The sequence below is a fragment of the Anas acuta genome, chromosome 3 (assembly GCF_963932015.1).
Source record: "Anas acuta chromosome 3, bAnaAcu1.1, whole genome shotgun sequence".
NCBI lineage: Eukaryota > Metazoa > Chordata > Aves > Anseriformes > Anatidae > Anas > Anas acuta.
The window spans coordinates 45,969,791-45,989,798 of record NC_088981.1 but is presented as its reverse complement, the minus strand read 5'-3'; the positions used below and the strand labels follow the sequence as shown (position 1 = coordinate 45,989,798).

At 38.2% G+C, this 20,008-nt stretch overlaps 1 protein-coding gene across 2 annotated transcripts in view; it reads right to left on the bottom strand.

The window, feature by feature from the left end:
- Positions 1-498: 498 nt before the first annotated feature.
- C3H6orf118 (chromosome 3 C6orf118 homolog) overlaps positions 499-20,008 on the bottom strand; it is a 33,168-nt gene continuing 13,658 nt past the window's right edge. For both annotated transcript variants that reach the window (XM_068676945.1, XM_068676946.1), the window contains 9 exons: positions 18,864-19,579; positions 16,989-17,111; positions 16,032-16,091; positions 14,231-14,355; positions 11,305-11,363; positions 7,749-7,936; positions 5,208-5,261; positions 4,123-4,184; positions 499-717 (listed from right to left, as the gene is read on the bottom strand). In XM_068676945.1, the coding sequence (XP_068533046.1) occupies positions 657-717; positions 4,123-4,184; positions 5,208-5,261; positions 7,749-7,936; positions 11,305-11,363; positions 14,231-14,355; positions 16,032-16,091; positions 16,989-17,111; positions 18,864-19,579 (1,448 nt within the window). In that variant the 3' untranslated portion in view covers positions 499-656. The remainder of the gene's footprint in view (positions 718-4,122; positions 4,185-5,207; positions 5,262-7,748; positions 7,937-11,304; positions 11,364-14,230; positions 14,356-16,031; positions 16,092-16,988; positions 17,112-18,863; positions 19,580-20,008) is intronic.

Here is a 20,008-nt window from a genome sequence, read left to right as displayed (position 1 = left end):
AATTGTGTTTTCACAAAATTTTTGCAGCCATAGACAAATTTCATAAAATGAAAGGCAAAATTTACAAATCCTGAAAAGGCTGACAGAACTAATGCTCATGTTCCAGTACTTGGCACCATAATTCAAGGCCTAGTTCAAGACTAGCTTTCATGTCTTATTTAGAAGATGCAACTTCAGTTTACTTAAATAACTTTCCACTGTGAGTTTTGTCCTGGGAGTTTAATACCTGATATTCCTCTAGAAGTAGTTCCCCTATTTAGAGAATTTATGACAGAATGAGGGAAGTGTCTAGTGAAAGCTTCACAGAAAAACACAGCTAGCTAATTAAACAATTATTAGCACTAGACGTTTTCTTAAAACGGTATATGGAAATATACCATTTTCTTATATGGAAATATACCAATATATATGGATATATGGACATATATCGTATAGCTTGTTATGCAGACAGTATAGCAATCAATAATAACATATGCAAAAAAAAAAAAAGGAATAATGTTTCCAGTCTTGAAGTTGTGTTTTAATATTGTATTCTAAGGTCCAACAGTACATTTTTCATGCCTGGGTTTCCACTTGTACAACTTCAGGATGTTAAGAGTCCTTTTGGACGGGCAAGCATTTATCTTCCTTTACTTTATTACTTTTCTTCTGGATTCTCAGAAACTCTTGTCTTCATCTTCACGTAACAAGACTTTCTCTATCAGTTCCCATATCTTCCTAAAAATATATGGCATATAAACAAAATCACTGAGTAGAATCATAGAATGGCTTGGGTTAGAAGGGACCTTAAAGATCATCTAACCCCAATGTCCCTGCCATGGGCAGGAATGCCACCTAGATCAGGTTGGCAAATGCCCTATCAAACACTTCCAGGAATGAGGCACCCACAGCTTCTCTGGCAACCTGTTCCAGTGTCTCACTACCCTTACAGTGAAGAATTTCCTCCTAATATCTAATCTAAATCCATCCTATTTTAGTTTAAGACCATTCCCCCTTGTCCTATCATTATGTACCTGAGTAAAGAGTACTTCTCCATCCTTTTTATAAGACCCCTTTAGGTACCGAAAGGCCACGAAGATGTCTCCCCAGAGCCTTCTCTTCTCCAGGCTGAACATCCCCAGCTCCCACAGCCCTTCATCATATGAGAGGTGCTCAAGCCATCTGGTCATCTTTGTAGCCCTCCTCTGGACTCATAAAAGCAAGACCTAAACCAGTGACAGCCAACACTTTGACGAAAATACAGACAGTGTTGGGGAATCTTCCCATTATAGGCCATACAAAAGGAACTGAGCCCTATCTCACCTAACTTCAGATACCTGCAGTTGCTTATATATAAAGATTCATATCCACAGGGAGAATGGTTCATTCTTTCTAAAATCATGCTACCCCAGATGATGAAAATTTTTTGGATTGGATCTAGGCAGAAAGCTACAACAGACCTGCCCAATCTTCTCAGTTGAATGCATAAGGTCTGATACATAAAGATGTGCTGTACCCCTTTAGATATTTCTAAAGAATAGAGGCCAAGAGAGCAAACTTTTCTAGATCTGGTATTCCTTGCTGAAAGCAAGAACAGTTTAACTTCATGGCACTGGTCCATACGTTTTTATCATGCTGAGTGTGGATGTCATCATATCCACAGCACAGCTTGTTTGCCTGCTGTATCCTTTCCTACTCTGACATAGACGTGGATCAAGCAGTGCTATTAAAACTTGGCAATAAATATAGTGTCTTTTTTTTTTTCCCTCATAAATACTCACTGATATTAAGAAGTACATACTTCATCTAATTTTTTTCCTAGCCACTTTCTACAAAGTCTTAAGAGAGACAATTGACCAACACAAATAAGAATGGAAAGGTAAGTCCAAAAGGAATTTCACTATTTACACTAAAGCTTTGGGTACCTCCATCTAACCAGGAAAACAAATAAAACCATGTGACTTAATCCATCCATTTACAACCTGAGAACAGCAATTAAACTTCTGTATTTTGGATATTTTTATTTTCTTAATGGAGTAGTAAAAAATAAAATGTTTTTAATTAGCTGCTAAGCCTGAACAGATCACTTCCTTGATGCAGAAAAAGTAGAAACTAGCCTGAGTAAATTGTTTGCTGCAAATTATTTATTTAGCTGCAGACACAAGCAAAATATTTGCCCTCAAATCACTGGACAATCTCTTCACACTTGAGGGAAGCTTCTACTGTAGATATTAAATAAGTATTAATCCATGCTTTACCTCTAATTAAATGTCATCTAAGTTATCTTATGTGCATTAAGGGCAAAGGATGATACAGTTTTGACTTCAGATAATTAGATGCCCTCCTTTAATTATGCCTCAAGATAGACTTTGATTCAGGAATCACATGCTTCATGAAAGTCAATGTTTTAGTGTTCCTGATCTGTCCTGGAGAAAGGGAATAATGTCACCTCCAGAAATATGATTCATAACATTAGAGGGGAAGAATTCTGGACATCCATTTTATAAAACATCTTATTATGCAATTGTCCCAAGAGAGTGTACATCTCTGAAGTGTTTATACCTAAGATCTACTGAAAGCAAAATGTTCTGTTAAAATTTTTCAACATTTAGTAAGTGTGCTTCTTTAAGTATCCTAGGGCTGATTATTTTTAATAATTAATATCATACAAATGTGACTAATTAACCTTGTATTCAACTACAGCTACTACTAATTGCCTTGATTTTTTACTATCAGTAGCTAACAGACTTCTGTGCTATTTTGCATATAGATTTGTAGCTGCTCATTAGCTTCTAGATTCTCTAGTACTCTGCTCTGGCAAAGCAAGGCTTGCAGCTTGAAGTAGGAAACCAGAAATATGCCACTGCCTGGTAACTGCTCTCCATGCTCTTTGTGGGGACATGGTTTATTCAGATCACTTGCATTGCATTACTGTTCTTTTCCAATTCCTCCCCTTCCCCTCATTAAGCTAAATGAATGCATCCATCCAGGAAATTTTAACAACATAATACACAGTAACTTTATATCATAAAGCAGGTTACTTTCCATGTTTGTGAAATTATCATATATTAGTGGTCTTAGATCATTAGGTAGCAGCTCTTGAACTGAGAGCTATTCGCACTGCCATCCTCCAGCAGCAAAATCTACTGTGCCTGGTCATTACCACCTTGTGAAATCTGATGTTGGCATTTCTCATGTTAATTAAAGATTAATTTACAGAAATGTAAAGCTTAACCTTAATTTTAGAAGTCCATAGACTTCTAGAATTCATTATTAAGTTAAAACTTAATTGAAAATATTTACACATCATAAGATTTGAGTTGTGTTCTATTTTGCTAAAGTCTTAAGAATTCTGTGGAACACTATTCCCAACCCCTCCCTTTTTTATACTTTTCTACTACATTTTTAAAAGTAAAAAATAAATCTGCCTTTGTCAGCTAATAAAACATATTCCTCCTTTTAACACCAAATGTTGGCAGTAAGTTCACAATAGAATCATTCTTTTCTGTATCAATGGATCATTTTCTTCAGCATTTATTGGTACTAATTTGGCCTTTTGTTTTGTTTTTTTAAAAACCAAAATTCTCATACCTCTACATTAAAGCGCACAGCTCACAGATTTGTTCTTACACAAGAATCTACAGTAATTGTTCTGGGTTATATGGCGCAAAATACCACCTGCCATCTAAGTTTGAGAAACCACTCCCTTACACAGCATCATGTTATAACAACAGGAAACAATTCCACGATGTCTACCTGAAGTCTGAAAAACTAAAAGGCTAATCCAAAATGCAATAAGGTCAGTGAGCCATTCTGTGTATTGCTCAGGCCTTTCACTAACCTGTAAATAAACAGCTGAATCAATCAGGGAGGTTAATCAAAAAACATACATAATTCCCATTGATATTTTTTCTTAGTTTAATTCTCTGGGCCTTATCTAAGTTAAAACTATAATCTCTGTTTCTGTCTCCCTGCTGCTATTGTGTATATGCCATACAACTAACACCTGAATACAGCACAGCTACTGTTAATAACTAATCTGTTTTATTTTAGTCTAACAAGTTGCTAGGACAGGCATTTCCATCACTCTAACACTTTTTGTATAACCACACTGACATAGTTATTTGAACATTTCAGACTCACCTTTGATTTTCCTGAGTGATTCTCAGTTTACCTAAAATTCCTGTGATATGTCCTTCAACTTCCTGTAAAAAATAGATTAATTTTTGAGAAATATCAAAATATCCTTCATTACATAAGAAAAAATCTGCAGTGATACTAATTAGCAACACATCTGATCAGCATTTAAAATACTCCAATACTTTTTAGTCCATTAACCTTGACATAAATTATAGTAAGTGGTTCCTGTGTGACAGGAGTTTTAATTTAACACTACATCTCAAGTTACACACGTCTTTGAGTCTGACATCAAACCTCATTTCTTGCCAGTTCTTACACCCTGAGGGAAACCCAACAGACAGTAAAACCAGGTCCTACTGTGTAAACAAGGAAGGGTGTTTATAGCATTACTTTTGTTAAACCAATTACTTTTATATAAATGAGTGGATTTTTGTCTTTCAGCATACACATCCTTTTCTGGCTTCTGGATTGAGCTGGTAAAACAAACTCTGTTTGGGTGTAGTAAGTTTTGCATTTCACATTTCATTGACATCTGAAACAATGCTTGCTCTTTTGGCTACTGACACAGAGCTTCAGGCTTCAGTGTGCAACGGAGTATCAACTGAGCCAAAGACTGTTTTATTCAAGCTATTATTCACTTTTCTCAAGATATCTGTTAGTCTGTATATTTTATAGAAATCTTTCTAAGTTCTTCTTGCTGAGATATTCCATGGATTTAATATATTGGAGTTATCTACCACAGGCTCTTTTACCTCACTCCAGTGCCTTCAGTACAATTGGAAGCAGAGGGTTTTTGCAGCTTTGATTTAGATATTCAGATCAAAGTACCTTAAGCTTGCCACAGTAATTAAAATGATAACAACAACAATAATAATTCAATAAAAATAATTAATTAAAAAAAAAAGTAAAAATATATCCAGTACATTTCAACATTCTAGCTGGTAGCATATAACAGTCCTAACTTGGAACCTGCTGAAGCCAAAGAGAATCTTTCCAATGATGTGTTATTAGAAATACTGAAGGTATCTCATGTACAAACTAATTTGCACTGTGCCTGAAGCACAATGGGTTCTAAGGAAATAACTTACTTTTATTTGGCCTTGGAGAAACATGTTTGATGCATTGATTTTCATAGTTTCAGCCTGAAAAGACAGTAAGAAATCAGTTAAGTTATCACACAACATACCAGCAAAACCAAATGCATCAAATTCACTTATCCTTAAAAAGGAAAAATGCAATCTGTATGGGAACAAACACATGGTACTTATGGAGCATTACGCCATCATATTTTTAAAATAATATGGCAATGCACTGGTTTAATTAGATTGCTCTTCTTAAATGATAACAGTCTTGTCCTTCCAAATAAAAGGTTTTACATTTTGAATTGTTATTACAAATAACAATAAAAACTCAATAACTCTCCACAAACATTCAACCAAAGTATACTTGGAGGGCAAACTCTCCATTGGCCTAGAACCACCACTCAGTTTTCTATCTAGACTACTTACGGTGTCTCAGAGATTTCCCTGCCTTGCTGCTGCAACGATCTCCTGCTCTAATAACTATACAATATTGCCATCTGCTGATTCTTCTTTTTCATTACAAGCATGAAAGCTCCCCAAGTCCCCCCCTTCCCCCCTAAAAACGAGCCATTTATATTAATACCCTCTGAATGTTCATATTAGATAGAATAGAATAAAAAAAAAAAAAAAAAAAAAAAAAAAAAAACTTGAAAGAGAGGAACTTCTCAGCTTGGCTACTTCTTTAGAGGACCAGATTTCATATACACATCTGTTATGCTGTGGGAGCATATCTTACAGGGTACACAATCTTAAATTTCTGAAGGCATGGCGAGCATATGATCTCGTTTGCCAGGAAAAAATAAATAAATAAATAAAATTGTGAAGACTAATTGCTTCTATTCATTTTTCTAATATCTTGATACCAAGTAAAATTGTCTAAATTAATCAAGGGTTCACCTCCTCCCCCCAAGTTTTGGTGCTGGAGGCCTGATAAACATTTTCAAAACAAGTGACAGACTTCTGTCTTGTACTCTGAGGTAGTAGTGAAAAAGGCTGTTTGAAAAATTTTACTGGAAAAACAATGAGTTTCAATATATCAATTCAATTTAAGGGCAGTCAAGTATGGTACAAGAACATAACAGCTATATCTATACCTGAACTTGTAAAGACAGAAATATAGACTTGGGGCAATTTTGGTTACGTGTTTTTCTCAGCTTTCCTGTGATTTTCTGGCATCTTGGCTCTATTCTCTATACAATTAATTAATCAATTTGATGTTTTGTCAACAGGTAATTACGCTGCTTCAGGGGACAGAAAGTTAGAAGAAATGTTTGACCTTTTAAATGTTTATCTAAGCCTAAGATCTATGTAAACATTTTGCTGTTTGCCCACCATTAAAAGTGACGCATTATTCCCTGCTCATGTACTTTTAACATCTATTTAGCTGCATGAAATTACCTCCTTACTTCACACAGCTGGAACACTTATTAGCGTAACCAGTGACAAGGACAGGTTAAAAGTGGTTTTAGTGAGATCACATACTATTTCTAACTACACAACTGCCATAACAAAAAGTATACTGCTTTTAACACTGAATGTGTAAATCCTGCAGAAATTTGTAAGCATTTAACTTTTATAGTTTAACTGGTCCTCATACAAGCCACTCTCAGTATGCAAATTTTAGCACATAAATAAGTTACTACAAGTTCTGTACATTGGATGGGATTGCACAGTATTCAATACAAGCCTGTCTCCCATTGTTTGCTTTATACAACACCAATCACAATGACAGCTCAAGGAGTAACAATACAGCCTAGCAAATTCCCTCCCCCCCCCAAAAAAAAAAAAAATAACACTGTTCTGTTACAAATATTCACAATAGTATTTTTACTTTTATTAAAAATCAGTTATTTGATATAAATGATACATCATAAACCTCTTTTTCAGTCTAGAATTAAACCTGGCCTACTGCCTGTGTTTGGAATGTGTTCACAGATGTGGTCATTTATATACCCCTGTAAAGAATCAGCAGTCATTCAGTTATTTGGCCATCTAGAAATCAGATTTCAAAGATAATCAGAACTGTCCTATCTTTTCCCCATTGAAGTTACTAGGTATTTCAGAAGTATTTCAGAATTTGGTTCAAGTGTAGATGAGTTAGCCAACTTGGGATTCCTAGAAGATTCCACCTGGAAGCATCCCATTCATAGACATAGTTAGACCTACTTATTACCACCCTTCAGGCCAAGAAATACAAGAGGTAACAACTAACAATAATCTAGTTATTTAAGGTATATTTGGTTACAAATGCCCGAAGTTGGAATATAAATGCAGAAAATACCTCTTTGTCTGTAGACCATAATCTGCCACAGTCAGGATAAAATTACAAGCCTCCTGTTTCAGGGGCAGAGGCTGGACACCGTGGTGATCACACAGCACCTTATCCAGGTGCTCCTGTGCTCTAAGAACATACTATGTTCCTAGAGGAGAAAATGAAGAGTGTTGACTGCCAATCTCAGTTCTAAAGGTTCCATTGTTGTAGTACCTAGATAACAGTATTTCCCAAGAAACAATGCTAGGAAAGGTTTAGAAGTAGTGATTTCTTGCCTCTATTTCTTTAAGGGTGTTTTCCATATTATCTGTTATCCCAGCATAAACCATTGTTTCTTTCTTCTTGGTCTCTAGTATTTTCATTTCCTCCCATTTACTGAGAATTTTACACCTCATAGATTCATGCTGTTCAGGAACAGAAAGAGGTTTTTGTGCTCCCTTTGTATCCTGTTGTCTGCAGGTTTCTGGAAGTATAAAAACATACACACACAAAGACATAGTTAAAAGGACAGAGCTGGAAGTGGAAGTTACCTTACATCTAAGGCATACATAGCGCTTTCAGTAAGCATACCCGATAACAAGCTTGAGTTAACCGAGCCAAACAGTACAGGACAGGAGCACCCATGACATTACCCTAGCTCAGCTGATGCTTGCACCCACTGTACCCACACTTAATTTCCACCTGCAAATGTCTGAACACTGGCAAATGAGCTAGGCCACTCACCTTTCACTGTCATCCCAAACAAGGCCCTTTAGCAATTCATGTAAAGAAATGGTCAATCTCTCTATACAATGAGAACATAGACAACGAGAAAATTCCTGTATCCCACACCAGCATGAGAAACTGATAACAGCATATAAGGAGCAGAATAAACATGCTGTACTCCCTCAGCAGTTCAGAAAATATACTTCAGTATTTTACAGACAAACTTCGCTGCCACCTCACCCACTCACCTCACTAAAACAAGTAAACAGCATGATCCTACGAGGTCCTACACAGCCAGCTCACAGTCCTGCCCAGCCAGGGTCTCACTCAACTCAAAGCACTTTTCAGATTTTCATAGCTTGTCAGTTAGCTCACCTGCAGCCTTCCAGTCTATTCTGCTGTGGTGGGAGCTACATTACAGCCAGCTCCTCGCTATACATCTAGGAAATGAGGGAGTCTGCAGGCACAAATTAATAGTGTCCTTCACTCCAAGGCCATACAACTGGTCTAATACAAATAAATAGGACAGCCAGGAAAAGTGTCAGGGTGTGTGGTTATACCTCCAAGGCTCTGCCGTTGCAGAGTAGGTGGAGAGAAGAACAAGAGAGGGAGGGAAATCACTGGCAAAGGGAATGGGAAAGGGAAGAAGAACACCTCATCTCTCCGCTGCATGAGACTTTCTAATGGTGTGGCCTGGCTTGTCTGACTGGTGCGGTGAGCAGATCAAGAAAATCCTGGTGATTCAGGGGCTGCCTTGAAGCTGGCAGGGGCTTTTGAAGCCCACCATAGTTCACATTAGGCATGCTTGCAATCAAACAATTTTGTGCCATGCTGTCTAATTCAGGACTACACCACCGTGTTGGGTAATGAGGATGTTTTAACGATTAAAGACTGCCTGTTTTGATCCCAGAACACCTACATTTCCTACTCTCTGAGCAGCCTGTCAATAGGCAGCCAGCTCCTTCTGCCTCCCTCTGGTTTGCAGTGCAGTATCTGTATGCAATCAATAGGTTCAGCAAGAGCTGACAGCTTTGATGGAAAGCGAGACAGGGTGGAGGAAGAGAGTGTGAGCCTGACTTAAGTGATGCACTCACTTGTGTGGGAAAAGTACAATACCCTGCCGTACTTCCTACCTCTCCCCATCCCAGGGGCTAACAGCTGCTAGCTTCTCAAAAAGTCCTCCCCTTTCATGTGAGCCAGTGAAAGTGAGAAACAGAATAACCTTCCTGTGGATCAAGAAGGCTACTGGATCTGGAAGAGTTTTACAGAAATGCTACATTGAGAGAATCAAATAATGACTTTTTTATTTAGAAAAGTTTTGGAAAACATTTTATCCAATTAAAAAAAAAAAAATCCCCATTTTTTAGTCTGGAAAAATCATAAAATTCTCATTTCAAGTTAAATTTGAATGAATGCTTTTTTTTTTTTTTTTTTTTTTTTTGATTGCTTAGCATCCCACCTCCCAAAACAAAAAGGAAAATGGTATTTGCAGAGCCCTGTTCCCTGAGGTGCCTGCACTTGTTGACACATTCAGGCCCCAGTTTCATGGCTGGGACTTCTAAATACAGCTGTAACATGAAAAGAGGAACAGCAACATTTACATCCTTCTGACTTGGCTGGTTTTGATTCCTCAATGTGTAATTAAGGAAGGTGGGGAAGGGAAGTATAATGTTAACTGATTAAGTACTTTTGAAATTAGTACCTGGTAGGGAGGAGAAGGGGAGAAACCTTTACCCGCTGTTTAAATGTCTTTATATCATTTTCTGCAAAACCATTCCTCAGAAAAGCCTTGGCCTAGAGAGTTCTGATTGTTTTATTCATTAGTACTGCAGGAGATCTAGAGCCAATGGCTGATTTTATGTTTGTTTGTTTTTTTTAGTGGTTGTCTGCAAAGCTCTGAAATTCAAAACCTGTAGCATACTGTAGAAACAAACATATTCAGGGAAGCTGCATCAAGAAATGCATTCATTGATGTGAAGACAGTTATACTAGGGAGGAATTTAGACCATTTTAAATGCTAAGGGAAGGAAAAACAAGAGCAAGCAAACAAAGCAAGCAGAAGCTGATTTGATTGTTCATTGTTCCTACTTACAGTGTGTTTGTAAAAGTGAATTAGATGCTAGTGGTAGGAGCTGCACATGGTGAGGTGAACAACTGCCCACAGCCTGGAGTAGGACAGTGACACACTGAGCATAAAGAGTACTTAAATCTTTCTCTTCCCTCAAAAGGAAATGCAGAAGACATTTCATATCACTATTTTAACAGCTATTTCCTTATTTGCCACCTTATAATTTGCAAACTGGCATGTTCTCATACTCTAGAACAAAACTATGCTTTGAGTACTTTTTATCAATAAAGGCATACAATGAAGGTATACTGTATACAGTTATATTGTATCCTAATGGAATTTTGCAGGATTTCCCAGTTCATCATCTATTAGCTTTTCTCATCACCCTTCCACAGCTGTCCAGATTTACATATTTTATCTTACTATGGCTAATTCAAAGATCCTGATCTAGATTCCACTGATCAAAAGCCTTATCAAAAGACACTGTTTCCCAGGCAGCACACAAACAGACTGTAAACTTCATTTTTGTTACTGAAACATAGTACTCTGCAAGTATCCAAAAGGGACTGGACAATATTATGGCTAACTAGAGGATCCAGGGCTGGTACAATCAAGACTGAAAAGACGCTTAAGATGGGCTATGAAGTCACATGGTTTAGGGCTTAACCTACTCACAAAAAGCATGAAATCCAGTTATCACACTTCTTATAGCTGAAGGGTTTAATATACCATCCCCTGAGACATCTTTAACACACCAGAGTGTTGTGACTCTGACAGTGACAGAATCGGTCACAGACTCAGAGATGATTTGGCAGTTCCCTAGGTTCCTTCAGTGCTAGAAAGTCTCCCATTGACATCTTCCAGTTATAGATAAGGCGAGGAGTGAAAAATGTAAGAAAGATGTCACATGACTAACTTCATTAGATGTCAGCACATTTTGATCATACTAACAGAAAAAATCTCAACAGCTGAGAATATTTTTTCCAGCTATTTAGAACACTATAGAGCTACAATTTACACCATATTTCATCTTTAATCAGAACTGTCCTATCCCTTACCTGTTTTATCCTCTGAAGTCTGGCTTGTCTGTAGCGCCATCTCCAATTCATCCTTCAATCTAGAATAGAACAAAAGGAACAAGAGATTCACAAAAACATTTTCAAGATCCTTTACAAATTATGTGAGTACATAGTTCTTACATGTAAGGAATGTTATTATATGTATGGCTAGTGGAATTGCTTGCCAAGCCACTTTCAATAATTTAACAGCAGTTCTAGCTAACTGAGGAGGCCCCAGTTGACTAGAGTTTGGCAAATATGAGGGCAGTAAGGATGATCCAGGAAATTACAGGTCTGTCATTCTGCCTTCAGTGCCAGGGAAGGTCATGGAGTAGATCATCCCAAGTGCCATCACATGGCACGAACAGGACAACCAGCCGATCCAACCCAGTCAGCATGGGTTTATGAAAGGCATGTCCTTCTATGACAAGATAACCCACTTAATGGATGAGGGAAAGGCTGTGGATGCTGTTTACTTGGACTTGACAAAGGCATTTAATACTGCTTTCCACAGTCTTCTCCAGGAGAATCTGGCTGCTCATGACTTTGACAGATGTTATGTTCACTGGGTTAAAACCTGTCTAGATGCTCAGGACCAAAGAGTCATTGTGAATGGAGTTAAATCTGGTTGGCCACCAGTCACATGGTGTTTCCCAGGCCTCAGTACTGGGCACAGCTTTGGTTAACATCTTTATTAACAGCATTGATGAGGGGATTGAGTGCACCCTCAGTTAGATTGCAGACAACATCAAGCTGAGTGAGAATTTTGATCTTCCTGAGGCCAGATTGATAGGCCACATCTAATTGCATGACCTTCAACAACGCCAAAGACTGGGTTCTGCACTTGGGTCCTAACAACCCCAAGCAGTGGTATAGGCTTGGGGAAGAGTGGCTGTAAAGCTGTCTGGCAGAAAAGGACCTGGGGTTGCTGGTCAACAGCCAACTGAACATGAGCCAGCAGTGTGCCCAGGTGACCAAGAAGGCCAATGGCATTCTGGTCTGAAGCAGAAATAGTGTGGTCGGCAGAACTAAGGAAGTGATTGTCCCTCTGTACTTGGCAGTGGTGCAACCTCATATTCTTTAAATCCTGAGGGGCCCAAAAGTGAACATGGTGCTCAGTCTCCCTCTGCTTCATTAAAATTGCAGCTTATTTCATGGGAGAGGAAATTTCTTGTTCACTGTATGAAAATACTGAAGCAATTACACATTACCTACCCACATAGACAGATAGGCAGAGCAATAACATAAGTGGACAGTTTAGTTCTGTATACACTGTAATATTCTTTCTTCCCTTCTCCTTATCAAATCTCCAAAATCTTATCAGATATTCTAATATCTACTAACCAATTTTATTTACCGAACAAAAGACAAAAAGTCTTGTATGAAAATCTTTTCCTCTGCCTACCCTTCAAGTTTTCCTTCCCACATGGTCCATTGTAAGAAAAGGAAAAAATTGGTCTTAGGCTTCCAGTGGCAAATAACGCATGCAAATATTTCAGATTTTGATTGTTAATTTTCCTGCAAAGCTTGAATTTTATCATTACAATACGGCAAGATTCTAAATTTCTGTGGTAACAGATTACTGTCCAGAACTGAAAGGTCTTCTAGGGTATTTATTTATTTACCTAGAACTGTCAAATCTCTCAAGAACTACACTAAATCATTCTAGGATGTTTATCATTATTTTCTTTCAGCCCTTTGGCAGAAGACAAATGTCGTATTTTCCCCCTTACCTTTAAATACTTATAAGAACTTGCACAAAAATTAATCTCTGTAGCCTAGACAAAATTTGTATATGCATGATCTATAAATATTACATACTATGCCCTGATCCATCTTAACTTCATGCCAGTTTGACTTTATCCCACAGTACTATGTAATAATGAATTGTCTCTGTATAGACAAGCATACATGTGTAGAGTGCTGGACCACTATTATCCTCCTGTTTACACTAGCAGAAACTAGGGAACATGAGTCTCTTTCACACTTTATCTCAAATGCAGAATCATCCAAACTACATTTCGAAAGCACAATGTAACGCTTAATGTGTACACACTAAATATTATGGAAAAAACAACTGCAATGACTTAAAGACCTCAAGTCATCTAGTCTAGTTAGAAAACTGTTTACAAGAAAAAGGGATAGATAAGTCAGGCAACCACCAGTTTAGTGAAAGCGTGATTTCTGAATTCTTCAGGCTGTTGAAAGATAGTAAAGGGAGAAAGAAGAAGAAAGTAGGTAGGCAAGATCTCCTGCAGGATATTTTTCAAGCTTAAAGACTGGAGCTCTGGGATTAACCAGCCATAAATTCCAACACTCAGGTTAGCAACCTAGATCAGAGTTTGGAGCAGGAGAAAGGAGATTTAGAAGCTGTGATGTATAACATCAGCGTCATGTAACAGAGTCATGGAAACATGGGGCCAGTCCAATGATGGCAGAGTGCCTGAGAAGGTCTGAGAATTAGCTAGTCAAACCAAGTCTGGTTTTAGAGGACAGGACACCAGCAATAAACAAAGGGCATGCTTTGTTGCTTCCATTGTAAGGAACATAGTTGGGTTCCAGCAGAAGTCACAAGTCTAAAATCTCATGATGCAGGCTGCTGCCCATGTGGTCAGGAGACTTCTCTGTCATGACATTATCTACCTGAATGGCATCAGTCAGGAATAGCAAAACGGGAAACCATTTGGGCTTCAGAGCCTTAGCTTCAATGCTAAACTATGTCCCCCAGTGTGATTGGTATGAAAGAAAAAAGAAATATCAGAAATATATATTAAGAAAGTGGAAAGATAATTACCTAGAATAAGTCATCCACAGGGTCTAATCTTTTGAAGTTTCTGAAAACTTCAAGAACTTGGTTTACTTGTTGCTGTTTTAGCCCATTTAGGTAGTTGCTACTAGAGGGATTGAAAGCATTTGCAACACTTACTCTTTGCTTCTTTCCAGGGCAGTACTGACTTTTTTCATGAGAGCCTTCAGGTATTTTCTGACAGACTGTATTTCCGAAGCCTTTGAGGACGTTGTTTCCATCCCTTTGACCTGAGCCTTTAGAGCCTGTAAGAATGCATAAACAAGAGTAAAATGTCAAGTCATGTAGCAGCATTATTTCCTTTGCAAAACATGCAAGTTCTGGTACCATTTTTAAAATTATGTTTTTAGTAAAAATAAATTCTGAGGAAAACTTCTGAATGAGATACTCATAAGACTAACAGCTAACAGGCCCAGGCATGAACCAAAAAACTATGGCAGGTTTTAGAGTTGGCCAAAGAGTTTCTTTCAATTTGTAACTAGATTAAAGGCTTGTAACAGATTATAAAATAAATAAATAAAATAATAAAATAAAATATTACACAATTATAGACAATTATACAGAAAATTTCTTTTTCCTTTGCACATCCCAACCAGCCAATATGAAGACTCAGACCCATGCAAACCCCTGCTTTTCCAACAATCCTTTCAGATGCTTTGCCATGTTACTTATTCTAGATGTTAATGATGAATGCAGCACAGCTTACAGTATAAACTTTCATTTTCATTTCAACAGACTGTCAATATCAAAGAGAAGCTCCAAGGCTCAACGCCAAAGAGAGTGGATAACTAAGGCAAAATCTTCAGAGCAAATCCAAACAGTCTGCTCAGGGTCAATGCCTGAAAAGCATCACCAGCCTAAAAAGCTAGCAGGGCAGAAAAGGGCTAGTTTTAGAGTAGGGGAAGTTAAAGAGGAAGAATGCAAGAGAAGGGAGCAGAGACTCGCAGGTCCAAGCTAGGCTGAAATGGGGTCCTGGCCATAGATAGGAGGAGACCCTGGAAAGGCTCAGCAGGGACAGGCAGGGCTCGTAGTACCCAGTGTCAGGGTCTGACATCTCCTCTGTGCTCTCCTTCTGTGGTGGAGCACGCCTTTCCTGGTGCCTTTTCCTTTTTCCAGAGATGAGATGATACTGACAAGGGAGTTAGGAGGAAAAGGGGATGCACAACCCTACTCCTGGCAGCCTGAAGCCAATGTCACCTCCTGCACAGCATCACTTCTGCAGTAAGCCTGACATGGAGCCACTGAAGAGGACACTGGACTGTAATAAGCACACATCCTTCTGCCACGTTCATTGCATGTCTCACAGCAGAAATTCAAATTTGGCCACCTCTACAAAGAACAGAGAAGACATTTACCTGAGGCCTCCTCCCTTTATGTGCCTTCAACAGCTGTCTATATGTCTGTAACCTGCCTATGAACCATAGCCCTAAAGGTTTGGACACAGAGGAAAAGCAACTTTTCACAAGGTTGGATGTGCCTGTTCTAGGGTTGAGAGTGAAGCCCCTTACTCTTTTCAGAGAGACCACCAAAATGGAGCTCAGGCCAACCTCTTTATCTATTATTAGCAGTGGGGGACACATGCAAATAAGTAACAAGTTTGATACAAGGACAATAGGTCTGATACTACAGAAATCCAGCAAAGGCTATTCTCTGCTTATTCTGCAGCAGCTACTCTCTCAGTTATTATCCGTAAGTGTTGCTACCACAGAAACTGTAAGCACTGAAGCAAAGGCACTAGATCTCCCATATCAAAGGTAAGTCCAGAAAGTGCCCATGTCTGATTTCAAATACCTCATTTCTCTGTAGCATACTCAGGGAAAAATTCACAACTGTACGTGGATATAAAGATATCTCTTTTCAAAAACAAAGTCCTTAGGCCTTACAGCATAATTAGGAGCAAAGATCAAGAACCAAATATTACCTTGTATTGTGCCATAGGCAGAGAGTCCAGAAGCATCATTATGTACAGCTCATACTCACTCTGAACAAATTGAGAGGAAAGAATGTCAGAAAATGTTTAACACAGTCTAGAGATTATAAAGTCTTGTTTTGCTTTGGTTCCAGAAAAATCATAACTTTTGTGCTGGCATGAGGAGATTAGTTGTGCTGCCACACATGGTTTTACTTAAAACACAGAGTTAGTATTTGCCAATGTTATACCCCGTACAATTCAATTACCCAGCTAGCTCCTCTTCCTCAAGGATTACTTGTCTGTAATACCTATCTTTCCCTCACCTATAACTGCTGAATTTCAGTGTGTAATTATTTGTCAAGAAACAGAGGAATTATGTTTTTCTCCTCAGTTCTTTCTGGGAAAGTTAATGTAGAATTTATGTCATTAGCAACACGTTACAGTGTACAGAATCAGAGTGTAACTTCATTTTTATCATAAACATTTTATTTCTGTTTCACATGCAAATTACTGTCCTGAGTGCCCAGGAAGAGAAACAGATTTGATTCCCACATAAAAGGCTTCAATCCCCATCCTTCAGCACAGTAAAAAATCAAAAAATAGGAAAAAATAGGAAAGTCATTAATATACGTCAGGTGAGAATTATCACTCCTCACATGTGACTGTCATGAGTGAGAGGTAGACAGGTAATTCACGTGTAGGTTACAGACAGATTTTTTTTCCAAAATACTTTATGGACTTTAAAATTAGGGCTAGAGTTGAGGTTTTGTTTGTTTTATTTTTAATAATGTATTTTTCAAACTGTTCAAGATGTAGCCAAAAGTTTTGTGTCTGTGCAACTCACACAGTAAATTTGGGGAAAGCCTAGAAAAGAACTTACAAATCTTTCCCAAAAGCTGACATCTCTTCCTACCTGATCAGGTACATTCAGCTTATGTTGTGCTAAATCTTTGAAATAATTCTTACCTTAATTTCCTTGAGAATATCACCAAATATCAGAGAACTGTTGCATATATCTTCAAAAACTTCCTCAACAACCTGTAGTCGCTTGAAATTGAGAGGATCATAGCCACAGATTTTCTGAAGCTCCTGGTAAAAGCACCAACATTAACAGCTACATATCCACATGCACAGAAGGTGCTCTACAGCAGTTGCTCTACAGTCAGAATAAGTTACTTTGTTCAAGTTCATGTCATTTCTTCTGATAGTATGCAGTAAGAAACATCATGAGAATCCAGATCAAGTTCATAGTCATAACATGAATACTGCATTTTTATCACAGTAAGAAGAAAGATCACATTCAAAAAGACTGGATGTACGGATTATTTAAAAAAAAAAAAAAAGTAGAAAACAAAGAAGTCACTGATTTGTGTGGCAGAAGACAATTATGACATTACACCTCAACCTATTGCTGAATGTCTTGCTTACATATTTACAGCCAACCCTTCCATAAGCATAAATTAGTCTCTCTACTGATTTTAACAGATCATCTCCAGTTTGGAAGAAGCAGACCTGGGAACATGTTGCATCCCTTAAAGCAACTGTTGTTAGCTTAGAAAGACATAATTAATATATAAATAATCTTATAAACCCTATCTAAGGAATGCAATGCTTAAAATCATATGCTTATAATCTCATGGTTTTACATATCAGCTCTGAGTAATAAACCTGAGACAGAGAAAGAGTCTCTCAGGAAACCTCCTCTATTATAAAAACTCTTTCTCCAGAGTGCTGCTGGCCTCACCTCAAAGTGCTCTGTTCCTAAGATTAACTTTTCCGAAACAAGCCTCCTAGGTAGATAATCAATTGTGGCAGTTCTTCACTTTGTGAATATCCTTATTTCAAACCAAGGCTGATAGAAATTTTGACCATTTAATCAAAGGCCAAAGATTACCATCACTGCAAGAGTTACCCTATCTCACAAAAATTTACTTATTCAAAGTGTTTCTGATAAAATGTTTTTCTGGGAAAAACTGTTTTGAAAAATACAAGATCAAGCTGTTACCCTGCTATAATACATCACTTTGCCTTAAATGTTTTTCCCCCATCCTTTCTTCCCTTTTCTCTGGCTTCTTAAACCAGAGGCATAGGAGAATGGTTGCTTGAAATCATTTATTGGGGTGGAAAGCAACCATTTTGGCCAGTTGCTTACTTGCATGACAGATGATACTTCCTAGAATCCGCTGGAGAATGGAGCTCTTACTCACACTACCCATTTTGTTAGTTTACCTACCCCAGGCTGCTTTCATTCAGTTCCATCTCTAATTTCTATGACTCCAGTACCTTATTCTTACTCCCGCAGCTGGTTCTAAGAGATTGCTAATGGTTACCCCAGGGCAGTAACTCAAGTAAATTCTAGAAGGTGTATTTGCTTTACTCACCAAATTCACTCCCCCCATTCTACCCATCACATGAGGCCAGTCAGAATGCAGCAAATATCTGTGCATAAAGACAGTCTACGGCATGCACAGAGAAGGTAGCTTTTACAGTTTATCTTAAACATGCTCCTAGACAAGAGGCAGAGCTGCTGGCCAAATGATTTTCCCATGCAGATCACTAGCTTGCAGTATCCTGCTTTACTGTATACTTCGCATTTCCACAAGACAAGAGGAGGAAGAGAAAACAGTGGAGTAGAGTTTTAGTTCAAGGCTTTGGAACACAGAGTGGATGCACCTTACAAGAGGGCAACTAAGCAAATACATGTGATTAGTTCTCTGAAAAGAAACAGGAGGGTGATTTTGCCTAAATGCATTCATTTAATTTTCCTAGAATACACATAACCCATCCACCTAGAAAGGTGCTCCAAATTTTACTTTTCCATCAGTTTTGGGGCTCTCTTACCTTAGCCAGCTTCCTTTCATGCTGTTCTGATACTTTTTTTCCTGTTAAGTCATTCTGTAACAATTCATGCTTTGCTATGAACTCCTTCTGGAACTGTAGGAACTTGTTAAACTGATCAGTTTTAGTTACACCAGCCAAATATGAAGGTATGAACTGGTATTCTTCTTTGGCAAGCTCAACAGCACACTGTCGGCTGTTCTTAACTGGTTTGTTTTTCAGCACCATAATCTCTGACATATCTAACTCCTCACTTTTCAGACGCATATGGAATCTGTCAGTTCCCTCCTCTGCTTTCTTTTTCAGTGCTTTCAACTTTAATATTTCCGGTGCATTAGAATTTGCATCTACTGAGGCACCAATGCTGATCACAGGTGACTGTGGATGTCTGTTGTTGGGGAAGGAAGATTCAGCCTGTGCTGGAAGCAGAGGAATGCTGGAACAAAAGTTGCCAGAACAATTTTTCATCTTCCTTGTTCTCTCATGTTCAACCAGGAATTGATTTCTTTCTGTGACGAAACTAGTTTGCTTCCTGGCAGAGTACCATCGTCCTTGTTTTATTTTCTCTGAAGCCTTATAAAGCTTGTTATGATTTAAGTGTCCTGAGGTGTACTGCTTAACATCTGTTCTGTAAGTCAGTTCCACGCTATCTGAGGGATGAGCCAGGCTCCTCACTTCATGGTTTCTCTCCATGATGAAATGGATTCTTGTACCACACGCTTATAAGAAATAGGAAATAATACACTTAATAATAATACACAAAATACACTTGAAAAAGGGAAAGCTTTGGATGACCAAATGTTTTCACAGATCAAAACTCTCCCAGTTCTATAACAGAACATTTTAAACAGAAATGCCCTACAAAACTATGCTACCTCCCTTCTTATCCACAGCAGTATATAAATAGTATATAAATAACTAAACAGACCTGGACACACCAGTAGGTTCTTGCTAAGCTCAGACTCTGCTCATTTGCTCACACTGATTGGTAACGCTCTCTGTTTTTTGTTTGTTTGTTCCCCCCCCAGCCCCCCCAGTCTCTCCATGGTCCTGCTGCTTAAGGAGCCTATTATGCCTAACATTAGGCCCATGGTTGGTCAGTTTCTACTGTATATCAAATTAGCAACAGCTTTAGACATTCAGTCTTC